At 45.0% G+C, this 21,527-nt stretch overlaps 1 protein-coding gene across 3 annotated transcripts in view; it reads left to right on the top strand.

Moving 5' to 3' along the window:
- Ak4 (adenylate kinase 4) overlaps positions 1-20,187 on the top strand; it is a 45,324-nt gene extending 25,137 nt beyond the window's left edge. For 2 of the 3 annotated variants that reach the window (XM_005086641.4, XM_040757105.1), the window contains exons 2-5: positions 355-474; positions 13,770-13,942; positions 16,211-16,329; positions 16,772-20,187. In XM_005086641.4, the coding sequence (XP_005086698.3) occupies positions 355-474; positions 13,770-13,942; positions 16,211-16,329; positions 16,772-16,886 (527 nt within the window). In that variant the 3' untranslated portion in view covers positions 16,887-20,187. The remainder of the gene's footprint in view (positions 1-354; positions 475-13,769; positions 13,943-16,210; positions 16,330-16,771) is intronic. The other variant, XM_040757106.1, reaches the window with a different exon arrangement.
- The last annotated feature ends 1,340 nt before the right edge of the window (positions 20,188-21,527 follow it).

The raw sequence follows: 21,527 nt of genomic DNA, 5'->3' as shown, positions 1-21,527 counted from the left end.
TGACATCTTTAAGAGTTGCTTTTTCCAATCCACTAGGCATTAAATGATCAACAGGGCCCCATTGTAAAAACACTGTAATAGTTACCTCCATTTAACTCTGCTGTCATGTCATGGATGATGGACCAAAGGCTAAACTGTCAAGAGTCTATTAAACTCTCCTCCTCCCACATTTTGGAAAATAGCTCATATAGCCCAGATCGGCCTGGAACTTGTTGGTAGCTGAGGATAATGTTGAACCTCTAACCCTCCTGGGTTGCTGGGATTATTGGCTTATGCCAGCACTACCCATCTTGGAAGTCTTTTTTCTTGGAAGTCTTCTTGAGTGGTTTTTTTTTCCTCCCCTCTTTCAAACAGAAGTTGGTGACACGGCAAAGCAATATCTAGACAAAGGTCTTCTGGTCCCTGATCATGTGATCACACGCCTCATGGTGTCAGAACTGGAGACCCGGAGCTCACAACACTGGCTTCTAGATGGTGAGTACTGGGTAATGGGCAGGCTGGACTTTAGCACCCTCAATCAAGTTCATAGCTTTACAGTCCATTAGCTGCCCTCCCCCCAAATCTGTCATGGATTTAATATAATTTGGCACCATGGAAACCTGGTGTGGTGATGCCTCTTAATTTTCTGCTTGCTGACCATTTCTGTAAAAACGTTAGTTAGAGGAAAGCACGCTGCCATTGCCTTAACTCCATGCTGTCCGTGATGAGCTTGATTAAATAAGAGGTCTTTTCATTTGGAATGTACTAATTCCAACTCTGAGTTTCTTGTGTTTTGCTTGGCGGATTAACAGAAATGGTGTCTAAAATTAATCTTATACTGGCTATATAGGAAGGTGATTATTAAAATGGTAGCCTTGGCTGGAGGGATGATGGCTGAGAGGTTAAGAGCACTGGCTGCTCTTCCAGAGGCCCTGAGTTCAATTCCCAGCAACCACATGGTGTCTCACAACCACCTGTAATGAGATCTGGTGCCCTCTTCTGGTCTGCAGGCATAAATCCAGACAGAACATTGTATTCATAATAAATAAATCTTTAAAAAAATGGTGGCCTTAGTCAGGGGATACCTCTTATCTCTGCACTTAGAAGACTGAAACAGAGGATTACAGCAAGTTGTAAACCAGCCTGTGCTATAATAGTGAGTTCTAGGCCACTGGATTACAGAGTGGGTTTTTTGTGGGGCATTTCGTCGTCGTGAAAAATTAAAGATATGTTCTATTCTCTCATGCTGTGGAATGTTTGTTTAGTGATGAGATGTTTCACGGTCTTCTATGTTGCATTTGCATTAGTTTAACTGTTGCTACTTTGCCTGTCTAAAACATACCTGATTGGTCTAATAAAGAGCTGAATGGCCAATAGCTATGCAGGAGAGAGAATTGAGTAGGGCTGGCAGGTGGAGAGAATAAATAGGAGAACAAGAAGGAGCCAGGATACCAGAGGCCAGCCATGCAGCCACTCACCCAACTACTGAGTAAGCAGTAAAGAAAGGTATATGGAATGGAGAGAGGTAAAAGCTCAGAGGCAAAAAATAGATGGGATACTTTAAGAAAAGCTGGCTAGAAACCAGCCAAGCTGCTAAGGCCAGGCATTTAAGTAACAATAAGCCTCTGTGTATTTATTTGGGACCTGGGTGGCTGGCCCCCAAAGAGTAAAATAGTCAACTACATTTCATTCTGAATTTCTGCCCAGGGATGTGTCTTCCAGGATGTTTATTTGACCTCCCCCTTGGTAAATAGGGGAGAATACTGTTTTACTGATGAAAGAAAGGGTTAGGTTAATATTTTGGAGGTGAGGGTGGGGGTCTGGAGAGGGCTCAGTGGTTAAGAGCATTTGTTGCTCTTGCAGAGACCTGGGTTTGCTTCCCAGCACAAACATGGCAGCTCACTTGAATGTATAACTACAGGTCTAGGGGCTCCAGTAACTATGGTTCTCCCAGGGCACCAGGCATATATGTAGCATACATGCGAACATAAAAGCAAACATGGATGTTAAGAGAAAATATGGATTTGAGTGGGAGGGTTGGTACAGTAAGTGGGGCTTGACTCAGCCTAGTGTTTGCTGAGCTTTCAAGAAAAAAGAGCAAAGAAGCTCCTTTTGATTCTTCTGCACCTTACTCAAATTGTCACTGTGATCAAATAACCAAGAAAAGCTTCTTAATGTTAGGAGGGGGAATTAAAATATCTGTGTTGCTATATGAGTTTTATGAGCTTCATTATGAAATTTGTATATAGATGCGCTTTGATCATATTTGTTCTTCATCTTTTGTCTCACTCCAACTGATCTGCCCTTTTCCCAACTAGTCCCCATGCTTATTTTTCTGTGTCATTTTTATTTTTTGTGTGTGTACCCCGGTGAGTTTATTAAGGAGTTTGGGCGAGGGCTTATTTACAGGAGACAGGACAACATACCAGCCACTGTACCACTGAAGAAAGTGTCTTTCTCTCCTGGAGCAGTTTCACTTAACTTGCCTGTGAGTCCTTAGGGAGTAGCAGAGTCTTGTGAACCTCTCCAAGATAGAATGCCAATGGGCCCAGATTTTTAGGCAGGTCTTGCATAAGTAGTAACAACTGCCAAGAGTTCAGAAGTGCAAAGGCCGTCCATGCTAGTGCCTAGAAGACAGCATTCCACAACTCTTTGCGTGGCTCTTAACGCCTCTCACCCTGTTCTCATTAGTGTTTCCACTGTGGTGATTAAACACCATGGCCAAAAGCAATATGCTTCCACTTCTCAGTTTATCAGAAGGAAGTCAGGGTAGGAACCTGGAGGTAGGAGCTGATGCTGAGGCCTTGGATTTACTTGCATGTTCAGTCTGTTTACTTGTAGCACCCAGGACTATCATTAGCCCAGGAGTGGCACCACCCACAATGGGCTGGGCCCTCTCAAATCAATCACTAGTTAAGAAAATGATCTACAGGCTGGCCTATAGCCTGTATGGAGAGGGTTACTCAATTGAGGTTCTTTCCAGTCAGGCGGTTCTAGCTTGTGTCAAGTTGACATAAAAGTAGCCAGCAAACACTGCAGTTCTGTGGTGTTGCCTCGGCTGATGTGGTTATGGGTGTGGGTAGGTTGGTAACACTGATGCCCTGTTTAGGGATGAACACCAAACGGTCACTTATTCTTAGCACTTTGAACAGCTAACAGCTTGTACTTTTTAATAACTGCCACCCATGGTACACAGAAGCTTCTTTAACCAAACCTGATGGTGGCACTGATCTGTGGCCATAAACAAAAATATTTAGAAGTCAGTTTGACAGACAGGACACATCCCACCAGGCTTTTGAACAACTTTAGAGTAGCAGATGTAAATGATTGAACCTCACATCCAACCAGAAAGCAGTTGGTTATTGTCTCTATAACAGGGGTGCCGCTATTGCATAGTTCGCCTGGCAAATCTCATGCAGGGCTCACAGTTGAATGACATTTTACCACCAGCAAGCATTATAAGCCTGCACTAACTACTATACCCAATTCCCAAATGTGTGTGTGTGTGTATTTTGGATGAACTCTAGCTTTGCCGATACCCGTCAATAAACTCCTTTAGAGTTCCTTAATCATAAGGCCCCATGCCTTGTACAATAAGATTTGTGTACTTTAAGGGATCATATCTCTATTAAATTCCTCTGAAAAGGCAGCTAATGGGTATTGATTCTTACATTTTCTTCTCCCTGGAAGCATGTAACCTTTGGCAGGTCACCATGCTTTTTTTGTGCATTTGATTCAGTTTAAGAATGAAGTGAATGACTGGACACAAAATGCTTAGTTTAACATTCCATGAGGTTTTATTTGTATATGTCATGGCTATTGTACAGAGCCTAGATTTTTTTTTGTAGGCTACTACATGAAGTAGGAAGTTAAATAAACTGGTGATGGTGGTGGTACACACCTTTAATCCCAGTCCTGGGAGGCAGAGGCAAGTGAATCTCAAGTTCAAGGCCAGAAACCCTGTGATTGGGGGGGGGTGTTTTCAAAATGCAGCCTTGTAAAAGTTGCAAAGTCAGTCAGTTATGGACTCTCTTACAGCTCTTTTCCTGCTTGCTTTTGTCTTAACTGTTCTGTCATAGAGTAGCTAGTCCTTTTAACATCACTGGCCTGTTTTTAGTGAAGTGCGTCAGTCTCCCAACTGATTTAGTTTTCGTCTTTCTTCCGGAAAACCCATCTGGTCATTTTCAGTTTTGATTTTTCTCCAAATCTCTAGAATCTGTCATTTTGGCACAGTGAGGGTGTAAGGGCTGCCTGGTCCCCATGTTCTACTTTAGACCCCTTATGTTGCTGGGAACATGCTTAGCAGAGGGTGTGCTTGTTGAGCGTGCTAAAGGTGATTGAATGCCTGTCTTAGAAGGAATTCAGGCTGACAGATGATTCATCGTCATGGTCCATATGGCTTTGGAGAGGCATTCTGCTAACCGTGGGTGGAAATCAGTGCAGTGGATGCAAGCCAAGGGAGCACCAAGTCGGTTGGGGAACGGTGTGTGTTCTGCCTGGCCAGCACCATCCTTGTTAAAATGTTCAGCCGTATCTGCCTTCACAGCCCTTGGAAAAGAAGCACCCATTTTGTTTTTCTCTTTGAAGCAGAGCCTCCCTGTGTGGCTCAGATGACTTCAAACTCCTGGTAATCCTCCTCTGTAGCCTCCCAAAGGCTGGGATTACAGACATGAGCTACCATGGTTGGTTTTCAAAAGTTGGTCAGCTATCGCCAATATAACAATGATTAAGATGAGTAATGGGCAAACAAAGTTTTATTTAGTTTGAAGTTGTGTGTGTGGGGTATATTTAGTTACTCTTCTGTTGCTGTGATAAGATAACATTACCAAAAGCAGTGTGTGGAAGAAAGAGCTAATTTTTACTATAGCTCCAGAGTCCATAGTGGCAGGAAAAGCAGGCAGCAGGAGCAGCAAGCAGAGGGCCCACACCTTCAACAGCGGACACAGAGCAAAGACAGCAAACGGAAGTGTGGCAAGGTTCTGTCTGTCATAAGTATCTCAATGCCTGATGTGTGGGCAATATTTCTTATTCAGACCACAAGACCAAACAACATAGTGAGGGCCCCACTACTGCATCATAGCATGATTGATTGCATCTCAGTAAGAACACACACACACACACACACACACACACACACACACACACACACACACACACACACACACACACCCCTACCCTTTCCCATTAAGCTGTACCTCTAAAAAGTCTCACTGGTTACGTCTCAGGACACATCCATTTGGGGATGTGCCCAACTCATCCAAAATCATAGCATTAGTTTTCATGGAAAGTACTCTTGCAGTTTGGAAAATAGGTATACAAAGCTTTTTAGGTTACTCATCAGGTTAAGGTGCTTGATACCAAGGCTAACTACTTGAGTTTGACCCCTTGGACTAATGGTGGAGGAACAAAACTAAATCCCTTAAGTCCTTTGACCATCACAGGCATACTCTTTCCTGCCCATTCTTCCCAAATAAATGAATGTAACATGAACTTCTAAAATAGGAATAATCATACATTTGTTTATTTTGTGGGCAGGGTCTGTGTAGCATTGGCTTTAACTCACAGAGAGCCTCCTGCCTCTGCCTCACGAGTCATCGATTAAAATTAAAGGTTGGTCACACCATGAACTGTACCGTTACGTTTCTTAGAACAGAAACATTTGTATGTATGGTAAGAACAATGCAGTTTCCTTAGTGTGGTGGCACACTTGGTGCCAGTCTTGATGTATGAAAGTAAGTCTTTCCCCTCCCCCTGTTCTTGATACAGGGTCTCGAGTGGCTTAGCCTGACCTTAAGCTCATTATATATAGCTGCAGGCGACTTTAATTCCACATCTGACACCTGAGGTGTTTCAGGTCTTGGCCCTTGAGTGTAATGGCCTGTATAGTATAAAGAGCCCAAGGCATCAGTGAGGTCACGGTAGCCTACTTCCTAACACACTTTCTCAGTTTTTTTTTTGCAACCCTGCGAACAGTTGCATAAGGGCCAAGGCCCAAATTTTAAGAAACTGGAATTGTATTGAATGGGCTGGTTCTTTCTCAAAGGGAATTCTATTTTTTACGAATTCATTTTTCTGCCCAGAAGTCAGGCTGTATGAGTGTATAGCCTTGCCATGCCTGCTGGTCTTCCCGGAGAGCGATCTCAGACCTGAGACATCCCAGCATGCCTGCCACTCACATCAGCCTTGGAAGATGATGCATGCAGAGCAGGGGTCCTGGTGCTGAGGGTTCTGCCCCACCTTTGCAAAGTTTTTTTTAGCAGATTAGCTGGCTTTGACCTCATCTCCTCTGTATTTTCCTTAGCAAGGCCGACCTCTGAAAAGTTGCCATTCCCCGCTGGGCAGCAGCTGTCCACTGGGAATGAACAATACATTCTGTCTCATCACATCTTTTAGCGAATGCCTAGAGCAGTATTTCCTGTTTGTTGCCCTTGTGATGGCACATGATTCTAGATCTGTTTAGAAGGTCACTAGGGAGTTGTTGAGATCCTCCATGTGTTTATAAGACAGGTCTGCATATTTCTAAGGCGTGTGAAATGCAGATGTAGCTGATTCTGCAGTTGGCTAGTAGTGAATGAGAAAGGAAAATGTTTTAAGGAGGGACGATGGCAGGTGAGAATGGGCTCCATTGGTGAAAGTGCTTGCCACTCATTCAAAGCCTTGAGGACCTCAGTATGATTCCTGGAACCCACAGTGCATAGAGAGAGCTGGTTCTGAAGTTTCCCTATGACCTCCACAGGTGTGCTGTAGCACATGTGTGTGGGCACTGGAGTGTGTGCATACAAGAACACATGCATAGAAGCATACTGAAGCTCTGAACACAGCAGGGGTAGAAGATGCACATGCTGCCAGCCTGTCAGATGAGGTGACATCCATGTTTAGATTAGTGAGTTGACATTATGAAAAGTAGTGGGCTTGTGTTTAGAATAGTTTGTGTCACGTGTCTGGAGGCCCCAGTACAGGGCATACATGTTTGATATCTTTTCTCTAGCTAATGTGAAGAAATTGAGCAGTAGTGCTTAATTGGCTATGGCTAAGCCAGCAGATATCTATGAGTAGCAAGTTCCATGCCATCCAGGGCTACATAGTGAGACCGTATCTTTGAAAAATAAAAATATAGCCAGGCGGTGGTAGTACACGCCTTTTAATCCCAGCACTCGGAAGCAGAGGCAGGTGGATTTCTGTTAGTTCCAGGCCAGCCTGGTAAGTTTGGCTCTCTCTCTGTTTTTGAGTGGGCATATGTCTTCATACACAGACCTTGATGGAGATGTCTTTCCTGTGTGCGTGATTCTTTTCTGAGGGATCAGTACCATTAGTTTAATGTTGCTTCAATAAAATGCCATGACCAGTAGCAACTTAGGGAAGAAAAACTTTATTTTTAGAGTATGGTTCCAAATTGATAGTGCCCATCATGGCGAGGAAAGGCGTGGCGTGTGCTGTAAGCAGGAAGCTGGCTGATCACTTTTCACACATCTCGCTTGCCCACAAGGAGCCGGAAGGAGAAAGCTCTAACTGGCTGATAGATCACTTTTCACACCTTTCAGGAGAAGGCTCTACATCCCTCAGAGCCTGTCCCTCCCTCCCTGGTGACATGCTTCCACCAGCAAGGCTCCACCCCTTCAATCCCCCCCCCCCCCAATTGCCAGCTGGGGACCAAACTGTTCAAATTCATGAACCATTAGGGAACCTTTGTCGTGCGAATCACAACAATCAGATTTTGGTTGGTTTCCATGGTAGCCATGGTACTGTAACTCAGATGGGCATATCCTTTAATTTGTGTATTAAAATTGATCAGGTAATTTTGGGGGAGGAGGAATTTTGAACCAGGGTTTCTTTGTAGCCCTAGCCATCCTAGAGCTCACTCTGTATTGTATTGAATTTAGAGAGCTGCCTGTCTCTTCCTCCCCAAGCCTGGAAATAAATGTATGTGACACCACCACCCGGCTTGATCAGTTTTAACTTTTTAAAAAATTTAAGTGTATGTCACGTCTGAGCATGTGCCTGAGGAGGCCATCTAATGTGGGTCCTGGGAACTGAACTCTGGTCTTCTGGAAGAACTTTCTTTTAACTGTGGAATCATCACTTTGGTCCCCAAGAGTCTGTTAACAAGAAGAATAATTTTATTTCCACTTTAAACGGTGTGCTGAGGGAAAGCGCAGAGCTTCGAGAGGCAGAAGAGAGTCTAGTTTTAGTGAGATCAGCTAATGGTTTTCTAAATAGCAATGATTGTTTAAGATTCATTCAGGGGGGACATGAAGAGACATCGTGTGTTTTTCTCTTTATCCCCGTCTCTTTTTGAATTAGTCTCTTCTGTATCCTAGAATGTCTCCCAGTTTCCTATGCATTAGAGAGGCTGCCCTAGACTCCTAATCCTGCTGCTGCCTCTTGAGTGCTGGGAAGCAGGCACGCTCCATCACAGACGGTTCATCATAACCCAGTACTGTTAAGTTGCTCAGGCCATCCTCACTGCTTTGCCTTAGCCAGCCTTCTGTGAGCCCATGCTTTCTCCTCCTCCGGTCTGTGTGCTTCATGATTCTTCTCCTACTCCCTCCTCCCTACGTTCTTGTTCTTCACAGGGTTTCTCTGTGTAGCCCTGACTGTCCTGGAACTCTGAGGACCAGAGATCTACCTGCCTTTGCTGGCAACCAAGTTCAATACTTTGGGACTATTTTTCCTCATTCATAAAAGAGGCCTGCTATTTGTATAGGTTTGAGACAGATTTCCTCTTTAACAGCCCTGGCTGTCCTGAAGCTTACTTGATTTGTAGACTAAGAGATCTGCTTGCCTCTGCCTCCCCAAGCGCTGGGATTAAAGACAATGCCACCATTCAAAAACACCCTTGGCCCACAAGCATGGAACTCTTTTTTTTTTTTTTTTTTTGGTTTTATGAGACAGGGTTTTTCTGTATTGTTTTGGAGGCTGTCGTCGTTCCAGCTGGGCCTCGAACTCACAGCGATCCGCCTGTCTCTGCCTCCCGAGTGCTGGGATTAAAGGCATGCGTCACCACCGCCCGGCAAGCATGGAACTCTTAAGGGGTTCTGGACATGTATGGTTAAATCATAGGCATGTGTTATTGTTATTAATATCAATATTATTGCACTGTTTTGTTTCCCTAATGTAGCCACAGATGACTTTAAACTCCTTATCTTCTTCCATCTCCTGAGTGCTGGGATTATAGGACTGTCACTGTGTTGGTTCATTCTTTGTGAGAATCACATGGCGGCATCATGTTTATTTGCATATTTGGTTTCTCAGTTCCCTGACCCCAGTGTAGGCTGACAGATCGTCAGCATTTGCAGTAGTACTTTACAAGACTTCTGAACATTATGCCCATTTCAGAAAGACCTCACCTGCAGCCTGTGGCTGAGCCCCCATGGGATGCTCAGCCTACTATTTTCTTGAGTGCAGAAATGAATGGGCCTGTGGTTAAATCATTGTCCTGTTGTCTTGAGATACAGTGGGACCAGTTTTTCCCCAGCTTGTCTGTGGACAGAGAACAGAGGGTTCCTGAACAGAGGAGCCCTTGTACAAGGGTTTGCAGATGGTAGCTTAGGGGGAAGGAGGTTCAGTATAAGAGCAGAGGACTTGGATTCTGTATCCAGCACCCATGTGACTTTCCCCAACCACCTCTGACTCCAGGGTACCTAAGAGCATATAAATATAACTAAAGACCAAGGATTTGGCTATACTGCAAAATCCGTTCCCGGAGGATTTCAGATCTCGATGCAGACAGCCTTCTCAGTGCCAAGGTCCCTTTGGACAAGGTAGACTTTTTCATAACCATGATGACAAAACTCTGGTCCTCCTGCTGCTTTCTGTGTGCTCATTAGTTTGTTACTGTGCCACAAATGTAGACATAGCTGAGAAGAGGATGAGTAATTGTGTACCTCAGATTGGCCTATGAAGATGTCTGTGGGGTATTTCTTGGTTCTTGATAGCTGTGGGCAGTACTATTCTTGGGCAGGTGGTCCAGGGAGCTGAATGTGGGCCTGGGAGTAAGCCAGTAAGCAGCACTCCATGGTTTCTGCCTGTTTTGGCTCTTGACATCCCTCAATGATGGACCCCTTTCTTTAAAAGCTACTTATTTCTTTTGTTTAACCCCCCACACCCACAACCCCCCCCCCAACCACACACACAAGGTTTTTCTGTATAGTTCTGGCTGGCCTTGAAGTCAGATTTGCCTGCCTCTGCCTCCTAAGTGCTGGGATCAAAGGTGTGCACTACTACTGTCCTGCAAATAATGGACTCTTATGGGCAAATGTAACCATGATAAATCCTTTCCAACCTAATTGCTTTCTAAAGTGAACTTAGTCCCTTCCATGTGCTGGGACTAGGTTTTTACTATCCTGTTTAATTCACTGTTTTTGAATTTGAAAGCCCCCCCCCCAATCCGAGCATTTGTCTCTCAGTTCTTTGTTAAGTCATTTCCTACTAACTCATAAGTTCTTAAGGGCAGGTCCCAACCCCTTATTGCACATCTCTTCCAGTGCTTGAGGGTTCTAGAGAACAGTGGTTCTCAATTTTTAATACAGTTCCTTATGCTGTGGTGACCTCCAACCATAAAATTGCTTCGTTTACTACTGTTATGAATCATAGTAAATATCTGATGCAGGATAAGAACTGCTATTCTAGAGCATCTCCATGTATCCCAGGACACCTGCAGGGAGTTAGGGTGTGAGGGGCTCTAGAGAGGACTTGGCATAGCAGGGACTGTAGGGCCCACCGCTCTCCTGCTGACTTAGCAAACTATCACTCACTTTTTCCACTGTCAATAAGGACAGAATAAGAAGGACTCCAGAGGCTAGAAACATACACGGTCAAACATGGAATAGTCACATAAGGGGGCAGAGCAAAGGGCCTCTGCAAACAGGATTCTGGGCTGGTGTGAACTCTCACCAAGATGGGCAGGGGGAATGCCAATGCCACCTGCCTCCAGCCATAGCTGGTCCCCGTGGCTCCTGACCAGGAGCAGCCCACAGTTGGAATGGTCAGAAGTAACCATAGTTTTGATAGGTGGGGGAGAGACTTTTCACAAGGTGCCAGCCAGTCAGGGCAGATGTTGGCCGTTGCCTTGCAGAACTGCCCAAATATTTCCACCAGGCAGCGGTCCTGTTCTTCCTGAGAATGTAAGTGGCAGTACACCATGGCTCTGCACTTCCCTGTGAGCGCATGCCAAGTTAGTAAAACAGATGTACCCTGCTTCCATTGGCCTCCTGCCCCTAGCTGGTACCGTGGCACCCTGCTCAAGCTGCCCTCCTCGCTGACCTGTGGCATGGTTGGGAGGACCAGGTTCCAAAGCCCAGTGGCCAGAAGGAACTTAGCTGCCTCTCACTGTTGCACAAATCCTTGAGGGTCCGAGGTGTTGTGGTTAGCGGTGCAATGTATGTAGCTCAGCTTTGCACCCAGAGTGGCTGTTTGCACTGGGCAAGAGTGTGTTTTGTAGCTTGGATTAAGGGGCAAGTGGTGATAGGTGTGTGCGAATGAGGAAGTCCATCCCTGTAAGCTGTGAAGCCACGCTAAAGGGAGAGAGGCAGCACCTGGTATTAGCACGGTCTTCATTTTACATTGCTGAGATCTTTAACCATACACTAGGCTGTTAGCATATTGCTACCCAAACACTCAGTCACAAGTGTTCTCTCTCCCATTCCCTGATGTTATCTGAGTCTAGGTCTTATTTTAGAGCCAAACTGGCCTGAAAGTCAAGCAGCTCCCCGCCCCAGCTACTCCCAAATGTTTACCCTGATTACAGGGTCAACTTCCCTGCCCAGTTGTAATTCTCTATTCATGGAAAAATTGTAAATGCTGCCACCTGTTGACCAAATGTGCACGTGCATCAAATCCACTTTGAGTATCCCTGCCCAGGTGGCATCTCCCTGTGTTTTCTGGGCACTTCAGAAGTAGGCACTACCCAGGTCTCTTAGGATCTGTCAGTGACTGAGTTAAGTGGGGTAAGTACCACACTGGGTTGGCACTCTCTCTGGGCTGTGAGCAGTGCCCTGTTCAGTCAGATTAATAATTTCTGTCTTGTCTGTCCTCCTCTGTCTCCCCATCTATCACTCCCTCCTGTGTATGTACTATGCATGTGAAAATTCAAGTACTGGGTTTTGATTCTAGAGTCTTATAGCCTCCCTCTTGTTAAGTTGCTCTCCATACCCCCCCCCCAGAAAGGGCTACTCTTAAATATGTGGATTTTTCCTTTTTTGGTTTTTCCAGACAGGGTTTCTTGTCCTGGAACTCTGCCTTCCAAGTACTGGATTAAAGGTGTGTGTCACCACCACCTGTCTGGTAGGGATTTTTCTATTCAAAGATTTTTCACAGGTTACATTTTAACTTGGAATTTAGAGGCTCTTTTCACAAACCAACAATTTAGTCGTTGTTCTGAGAACTTGAGTCTCATTCAATTCCAAGGGTAAATCTCTATAAGGGAGATTGGATCAATAGATACCAAAGCAGACCAGAGAAGCAGAATGCATATAGTTTTTAATCTCCCTCCCCCATCTAAACGAATAGCTCATTCACACAGACATTTTTGATTGATAGATCTTCATACTGAATACAGGTGCCACCAGTGGTCGAAGAGCCATGCTTTTCCCTCTCTGTGTTCCTGGTAGCTACAATGTTACACCTGAATAACTGGTGTGCTCAGACCAGCTTGACAGTGACAGGTTTGCAGAATACACCACCTACCGCCCTTGGAATCCAGGCCTTCCTTAAGACCCTAGTCTACACACTCTTGTCCCGGCCTGAACCCTAAAGTTGAGAATAAAACCGAGGCTGAGCATCATATTTGCAAATTTTGAAAGTGGTTAAATGGCACTTTTCAAAGCCTTGCCTTTATGTCTAATCAAAGTGATGGCCTGTTCTCAAGTGCCTGTGACTATTTCTACGCCCTTTGGTCTTAGGGAGTGTGTGTCTATAATGCTTGGCCATTAACTAAAAGGCAATCTAGCCCTCCCTGCCCCGTAGTCATTTCTGCTTCTCATACCTTATTATGGGGAAAAGGGGGGGTCAGTACCCATGAGCCCAGATTTATATTGTTTTTCTACATTTAGAAAAGCGAACAGATATGTAATTTTTGTATCATCCAAATTGTTTTCAAAGGACTAGTTACTTTTGAAATCAGGCTTAACTAAAGATAGTCTCCCTGGCCTGGAACTTGCTATTTAGACCACACTAGCCTTAAAGCTCACCTCTGCCTGCCCCAGTGCTGGGATTAAAGGTTCGTTCCACCATATTTATTCACTCGTGCTTTTAGGTAATTTTTTTTTTTCTTTTTGAGACAGGGTCTCACGTATTTCTCAAGCTGGCCTAGAATTCACAACGGTCTTGGTGTAGCCTCCCAAATGCTGGAATCATGAGTGTTTGCTACCATTTTCCTGGCACATTTTAAGTGCATTATATGGAATTGTTAGGTACAGAAAGTACAGGCGAATATCTGGGTGAAGGTGCCTATTGATTCAGGATTTCAAGGCTGTGCTTACAGTTGCTTGTGGTAACCTGAGAATAAAAGGCTACAAGGCCCCAGATAGGAGTCTGTACTCTGTCTATGGCAGAAGAGGAAATGCTCACGAAAGGTGAGCTACAAAAGAGCATGATCATGTGACTCCTGGACTGGTCATGTGAGCTGGCCCATGAAAGTCATGATCACGTGACTGCTTAGACCAAGCATGTAAGCTGTGCATTTACAGGGGTAGTTACAAATGCTTAGTTAACTTGTTTTGTGCTATGTAGATTTTATTATTCCCCATATCAGTGGACAGTGTGTTACAATTGATTTTTGTTTTGCCCTTTAGGCTTCCCAAGGACATTAGTACAGGCAGAAGCCTTGGACAGAATCTGTGATGTGGACCTAGTGGTCAGTTTGAATATTCCCTTTGAGACACTTAAAGACCGTCTGAGCCGACGATGGATTCACCCTTCTAGTGGGAGGGTCTATAACCTGGACTTCAACCCCCCTCAAGTGCTGGTAAGATACACTGAGTGCTGGGGAGGGGACATGGGTATGCTGTTCAGAGAAAAAAATCTACATGGCCAAGCAGCATAGTTTAAATTCAGTAGTAGTCAGAGGGGAGAGCCTGGACTATAATATAAGGCCTACAAAGGCAGCATTGCTAGTGACTGGGAACGTAGCACTCTTTTTGTTTCATGAATTTCATTAAACTATTATGGTCCTCTCTCCCCCTCCCCTTCTCCCTCCCCCCTTCCTCTCCTTTTGAGACAGAGCTTCTCTGTGTAGCAATAACAGCCTCCACTGTCCTGAACTTTCTCTGTAGACCAGGCTGTCCTCTGTCTCCTGAGTGCTGGGATTAAAGTGTACACGACCACACCCAGCTATTGATAGTCACTGAGTGATTGAGGCACACCTGTTTCCCTCCCCGCCTCCCCCAATAGGTAGCCTAGATGCTGCCTCGTCTTCCAAATGCCTGAGAGATTATGGGTGTGCACACCATGCCTGGTACAGACTACTTGTGGTTATCTTTTTTGTTAATTTTTTTCTCTGACTCCTTGATAATGACGAATGCACGAACTTGTTGTATTTTCTGGAGTGGAACAGGTAACATGGTATCAAATCTTTACATGGAAAAGGCCTTGTAGATGGAAGCAGTAAAAAGTTGCGGGGACATCACCACTACTGGTTGCCACTGTGCCAATAATGTCCTTTATGGTGCCAGGTCATTTGTGATAAGCATTAGTCCCCCTCCTCGCCCCCCCCCCCCCATTATTCCCCCATCCTAGCGAATTGGTTTGCTCATTCAGTCTTCATTCATTTCATAGACCCAGTTTCAGCATGTTGACCAGACCAGTTCTAACCTTTTGAGTGGCTGGGTGGGACAGTGTGTCACTGAAGTGTAACCCATGATATAGTGACAGGAAAATAAAGTGGGAGAAAAGAAAGGAGTTTGAAAACACAGACAGGAAAACGGAAACCTATCTCAAAGGCTCCTGCTCTGGCCTCCTTAAGACTTACTCATCAATTCTTACAATATCTGAAAAGCATTACTTGCTAGCTTGTTACTTTCCAAAGCCCAACTCTACCTGAAAGAGCCCCTGTTTTCAGAGACAGCTGTGGAAGGGAAAGGCCAGCTCCACCAGCCACTGGTGTCTCCCATGACAGTGACGTTGCTGCCCATGTGTCCTTCTGCTGTGTTTGCTGGCACTCTCAAATGCGCTCTAAGCCTTGTGGCCATCAGTAACACAGATTGCTCATCGCCTCTCCTCTCCTGCTATGCTGACACCCCACTGTGATAACGATGTGTCTTGTCCAGAGTCACTCAAGGCCCCCAGCTGCAGCTGGATTTGAAATCCATGAGCAGCTTCTAATGGTCTTTCTGAGTTGCTTGCGCCCAGTAGTTCCTCCCCATCCTGTCTTTGACAAATTCACTCTGCAGCTTTCCCCAGAGAGAACAGTGTGGGCCTGGGAGCAGAATTCCGATGCTCCTGCTGTGCCCTGTGTTTGTAGCTGTGCTTCTTAGAGGAATCAAAGTACCAAAATGGAAATTTGTTGGTTTGTGTGACCCTGGCTGGTCTGGAACTAACTGTGTAGATCAGGTCACCCTTGAATTCAGACAGATAAATCCACCTGCCTCTGCATTAAAGGCATGTGCAACCAGAGCCACTGAAATTTCTATATATCTAAATTTCTCATTTCTTAGTGCAGTACATTTGAATCATGCCTGCTTTGATATACCTTAGAGCATGTCATTAATTTTAGAGATTGCTCCATGGCAGTGTGAAAGCTGGCAGAGATGGTGAGGAACCAATTTTTAAAATGTTTTTGCCCTTTTATGACAGATAAGTATTTATATCCATGTACATATGGATGTGTACTTGTGCCATGACACAAGTGTGGAGGACTAAGGTTAATTTGCAGGAGTCTCCTTCTACCTGTGGGTTCAGGATCATCAGCTTTGGCAGTGAGAGCCTTCACCTGTGAGCCACCTTGCTGGCTCCCCAGTTCAATTTGTTTCCCACAGGAGGGCCAGAATTTAGAAAACAAAGCATGGCATTGTGGTGGTATGTTGTTCAGGGTTGGACTCCCAGAATTTAGGCAGTAGCACTGGGACATGTTTGGAAAGATGTGAGTAAGATTTAGTGCCCTTCTTGGCTTGAGGTCAGCACGATGAAGCCTGAGGCCTGTTACACTGTGGGTAGATTTCACATGTTTTTGCATAAGGATGTTCTGACCTTGGAAATGCCCAGTGGTTGGCCATGCTAACCGGCTCTGGTGTTTTAGGGGATTGATGACATCACTGGCGAGCCACTTGTCCAACAGGAAGATGACAAACCTGAAGCAGTTGCTGCCAAGCTACGACGGTACAAGGATGCCGCAAAACCAGTCATCGAACTGTACAAGTGAGTGTGTGTCTAGTGTGTTCATTGTGGGGGCCCTACCAGAAAGTCATAGGGCCTGATGGGAGAAGCACTGGGCTGAGCTAGGTAATGCTGCTTCTAGCTAGATACGTCTGAAGCCCCCACACCTCCCAGGAGGCGGGTGGAGTGGTGTATGGGAGGTAAGATCTAGTCTCTGCTTATTCAGGAAATATTAGAAGATGAGAACTCAAACCCAGGTATCTCTGTCTGTAGTATGTCTGGACTTCTCATTTGGGAGTTGGGGTGGGGTTTTGGTAGTTGAGGCTTCATGCATGTTATGCAGGTGCAAATAAGTGATTCTGGTAGACTAGGGGCTGTAAAAACTAAACAGACCAGAGCATGATGCCAGCTTTTTAACCTTGGATCTTTGTCTGTTCTGTGATATTAAACAACCTAAATGCTGTTTGTTTGGATTGTCTTTCAGGAGCCGAGGGGTGCTCCACCAGTTGTCTGGGACGGAGACTAACAAAATATGGCCTTATGTTTACACACTTTTCTCAAACAAGATCACACCTATTCAGTCCAGAGCCGCATACTGAGCCTGCCATCGGAAGAACCAAGAAGACATGGTCGTTCACTCAATCATGATGTGTGTCGTCTGGTGCCCTGGCCAAATTAGAAGCTAGCTGAGATAGCTTGCAGCATCTTTTCTAGTTTAAGTGACGAGGTAATGAGGAAAATCTAGTGGGTAGAGAGAACTCTGCCTTTGAGAAGCTGTAGCTCTGCAGGTGGGAGAGCAAGTACAGACTGGATTTCCACCAGCGCTGAGCCGATACTCTCTCGATGGGTTGACAGCCATGTGCTGCTGTCCTAGCCTTTTTGCATGCAATGGTGGTAGAAGTCCTGGTTCATGCCACCTTGCACAGGCTGTTGAACCACAGCACTATAAGCCTGCGGACTTGAGGGGCTGTGGTTCCAGCTTGTCCCCTGCCATGCCCTCTTGATGACAATTGAATTGATGCTAATTGCACTCAGTGACTGTTTCTCCCTCCCATCCTAGACATCCTAGTTTCTGCTGACTGTGTCTTCTCGTCCGCTGGCTCCCTTCATATGCTACTCAGTAACACAGTAGTCTCTGCATTTTTTCCTCTGACTTGCTCCTTCTACAAGCTGAGAACCAGGGGACTGGACTCAGTCCCTTCATAATGGGAACTGAGCCAGGCTCTCTGCCTGTCTTGAACCTACTCTGTACCTTTTATTGTTTAAAAAAGATTCCCCAAAGTCTCTGGGAGTTCTCAAAAGAAGTGTGGAACGATCACGATCACATCTGCATAGACGTAGTAATCGTATGGAAATCACTGGACCAATGAGATGAGTTAGGCTTCTTTACTCAAGGCAAGATGAGTATTGAACATGCTGCTAAACATTAATGCTGACAGTACCGTGTTTTCCTTTGTGAGTGATCCAAGCAGATGGTAAGAAGTCAGTAAAGGGAACAAGCCTGTGGGCTTGGAGCATCTTGCACTAGATGTACATTGCACCTGCACAGAGTAAGACGGCTTTACCGTTATGGGAACGTAGAATCTTTTTTCTTCCTATTCCAAAGATGCAGTCTGTAGGTGGCCATAAAGTCCAGAAATGAAGATGCTAATATTTTGTTAATCATCATGTGTCAATAAAGCATTTGTTAAAAGACTTCCCTGGTTTCCAGACTTGTTGGCCACCTTGTATAATTCTTACTCTTCTCTGGAAGAATGGTGAAATTTCCTCCCTCTGCCTTAAAAAGGTATCCCGCACCCAACTGTCCCCAGGGGAGCGTCCTTTATTACTGGTGGTTTAGTGTGACTGCTCATAGTCTGTGTGGGGGCGCGGTGTGGGGTGGACTTAGCACTTTAGTCGTATTGAAACATGTTATCACATTCTAAACGTGTCCTGTGAATCCCCAGTCCATTCACTGCCATATATTCTGTGTGCTAATGAGTCTGTCTTCCTTACTGTACTGCCTGGACTCTTGTGGTTCCTCTCAATTGTCCTTCCACATGCGTGTTCTTGGCTGCCTTAGTGGAATTGCAGACCAGCATCCCTCTCTCATGCTGTCAATACAGAGAAATCAGGTGGTTCACTTGGTAAGCTTCAGAAGCGAAGGTGCCCGACTCAGCTCTGTGACCATCCGGGTGTTGTCGTGTTGATGGTGACTACTTTGGAAGCTTGCACTTGGTGTAGGGGCCAGGTCAAACAGATACAGCCCAGGCTTCCTGGGGAACAGGTCAGGTGTGGGGGATCACCCTGAGATTATTCCCACAAACTAAGGGAAGTAGAGAATTAAAGCAACTCAGGGTAACTTGAGCGGTATCTTCCTACTTGAGCAAGGGTGCGACCAGGTCTCTGCCTACACACTGTTTCTCCATCTTTTTCTTTTTCGCATTTCAAGCTATGGTAGCTAGCACTGGGACAAAAGGGTCAGGAGTGTCTGTCTGCTGGTGAGACCAACAAGGGACAAAAGACGTCTTTGCTGATTTTCATGTCCATTGGCCTAAAAAACATCTGGTTTTCTACACTGGACTCAATCTGTTCTTTTCAATGATTTTTGTGGAAAGAGCATTAATACAGAAAATACCTTGACAAAGGTCCTTTCTTTCATGCATGCTTTCCCTTCAGATGGAAGCCAAGAGTCTGGGTGGTTTCTGAGAGTCCAATCTGACCTTAGTTAATTAATTCACAGGTTCCACCCAGCTCCTTAAGTTTGCTTTCCACAGCTCTCTTGCTTAGAACTTGGAGAACCCGGCCTGTTTGTTCCTTCAGTATTATGACCAAAAGGTGCTGTGAAAAGGAGGCCTTATGCGTGGATTGTGTGCTCTCGGGACCTCTGCTAGCATCTTGGTGAATCTTCCTCGCACCCCGTGAGGTAGATACAACCAGTCAGTCTTTCCTATAAGCAAAGAGTCCAGGTTATATAGTCTTGCCCAGGCTCTTGATACAAGTAAATAGTGCAGCAATGACTCAGTCCCAGGTTTTCCTGTTTCGGAAACCATGGCCTTTTTTATTGGGTGTTAGTTGTCTTGCCCTAAGCAACCCAGGACCATGAGCCTGCTTAGGTCTGCTTGTGGGCTCTGGATGAGTGACTGCCTGAGGCTTTACTCTACTTTGAGGCAGGCTGGGTTTGGACACAAATGATTGACCTCAGTACCGGATGTCAGGAAGCCATGAAGCCATATGAAGAAAACCTGCATTTATTAGAATAAATGCAAACTGCACAATTCTTGCCAGAATAAGTGCCACCACCTGTACCCTGGCACTCCTTGGTGTGGCCATTCTGTATGTGGTTGGGCATGAAGGAGACAGGCAAAGGTTCACGTGTGACATTCATATAGACTCTGTAGTGACAGACAACTATAGGAAGCACAGTGTCTTTCAATAAAAGGTTCTTTAATAAAGCCTTTGGAAGGATCATCACCTCTTGGATTAGGGAAAAGGGAAGGAAACGGAAAACTTGGTCTTTGTGTAAAGTACAAGCAATGTTAGGGCTCAAGGCTTTTCTATTTTATGAGAATTTGTACTACTGAGTTTTTTGTTTTTGAGATGAACAGATCCCTGGGGGAGTATGTTGAGCTATGATAGCATTTCACTGTGATCTCCCAAAGTTCAAGGCAGTCTTCTAACCCAGTGCCACTGACCTGTGAAAAATGGTGGCCTAAGTTTCCCAGGAGCCAACAGGTCACCTTTTTTTAGTGTGACAATTGGTATTCTTGATTTGGGCATATATGCTTAATTCAGAGTATCTGAGTGTGTTCTGTATATGCTATCCTAACTATTCATTGTATTAATTGATTTTTTTGTTATCTTGCTTGAGGATTGATTTGTATTCAATTTGATAGAAATAAACGTTTTTTTCCTGCTTAATGTGTGTTTAGTGCTTGTGGCCGTTTATGCCGTGTGATGACTTTCTCATTTGTCCCTCGTTTGCAAATGAGGCAAACAATGAATGTGACCTAAACAAATTAGTGGAGGCAATGCTCCTGTGCCTATCCGTTTTCCTGCAGTCGTCTTGTTTGTGCGCCCTCATGCTCCTTGTTCTCCCTGTCCTTTACCCATTAGATTCATTTTTACGGAGGCTGGAGCTGGAGCCCTTTGTAAGCTTGTCTGGTGGGACCTGGGGCCATGAACAAGTACCTACTGTCCTTTCGGGAGAAATCTGAAAAAATAGAGGCGTGAGCCCTGGCCTTTCCCAACCCTGGTATAGCCTCCCGATCTGTGGGGCCTTCCAGTAGCTGAAAGCAGCTGGAAGCAAGTCCTAAACTCCCTTGTGTCCCCAGGAAGGACAGGGAAGGCCATCTGGATAGGATGGCTATGTGGTGAGCTGTCAGATGGCAGACAAATCGTGCCTGCCTCAGAGCTGACAATGGGAGAGTTAAATCCTAGTGAGGTGAATGATACCCATAGGACACTTATGTTTGTTTCTGGTTTTTTTTTTAAAGTCAGAGTTTCTCTGTGTAGCTTTGGAGACTGCCATTTCAAATTACTCGACCTAGTTGTGGCAGGACAAACTGATTACCCTGGACACATGGGTCATTGGTCCTTTTCAATAATCCATGAATGAGTATGAGGAAGGATAAAATTTCTTAGGCCTTAGAGAACCATTTTCTTTATTTAAACTTCCCCCTTATTTTCACATTTACTTGTTTGGATCTTTTCCCATAAGTACACGCGAGCACGCACACACACTCACACACACATGCCATTATATGCATTGTATGTGGAGTTGGTCTTTTCCCTCCACCATGTGGGCTTCCAAGGATCAAACTCCCTTGGTAGCAACACCTTTACCTTCTGAGTCATCTCACTGACTCTCTGTCTTATTTGTAGAAATAAATCTATTTATTATGAAGCCAATAAACCAGATCTATTGTGTAATTTCCATATGAAAGTCTTGCCTAAAAATTTGGTACCTAACAAGTTTTGGCAAGAAAATGAGGACTTTGAAAATAATTGCTACTAAAATCTGAGCCCATATTTTTTTTAAGTAGTCAAGACACAATACTGTAAACCTATTTCATTTGAATGGGGAATAAATATCTGAAATCAGTACCAGCTCTAGAGCTCTTGTGGGTATGGGGAATTAGATTTTTGTTTTAGTTTTTTTATTTAAATTAGAAACAAGGTGGCGCCGGGCGTTGGTGGTGCACGCCTTTAATCCCAGTACTCGGGAGGCAGAGGCAGGCGGATCTCTGTGAGTTCGAGGC

Source organism: Mesocricetus auratus, unplaced genomic scaffold, assembly GCF_017639785.1.
Source record: "Mesocricetus auratus isolate SY011 unplaced genomic scaffold, BCM_Maur_2.0 Super-Scaffold_100014, whole genome shotgun sequence".
In the NCBI taxonomy this organism is placed as follows: domain Eukaryota; kingdom Metazoa; phylum Chordata; class Mammalia; order Rodentia; family Cricetidae; genus Mesocricetus; species Mesocricetus auratus.
Note: the sequence above shows the minus strand (reverse complement) of the source record. Positions and strands in the feature narration are given on the sequence as shown.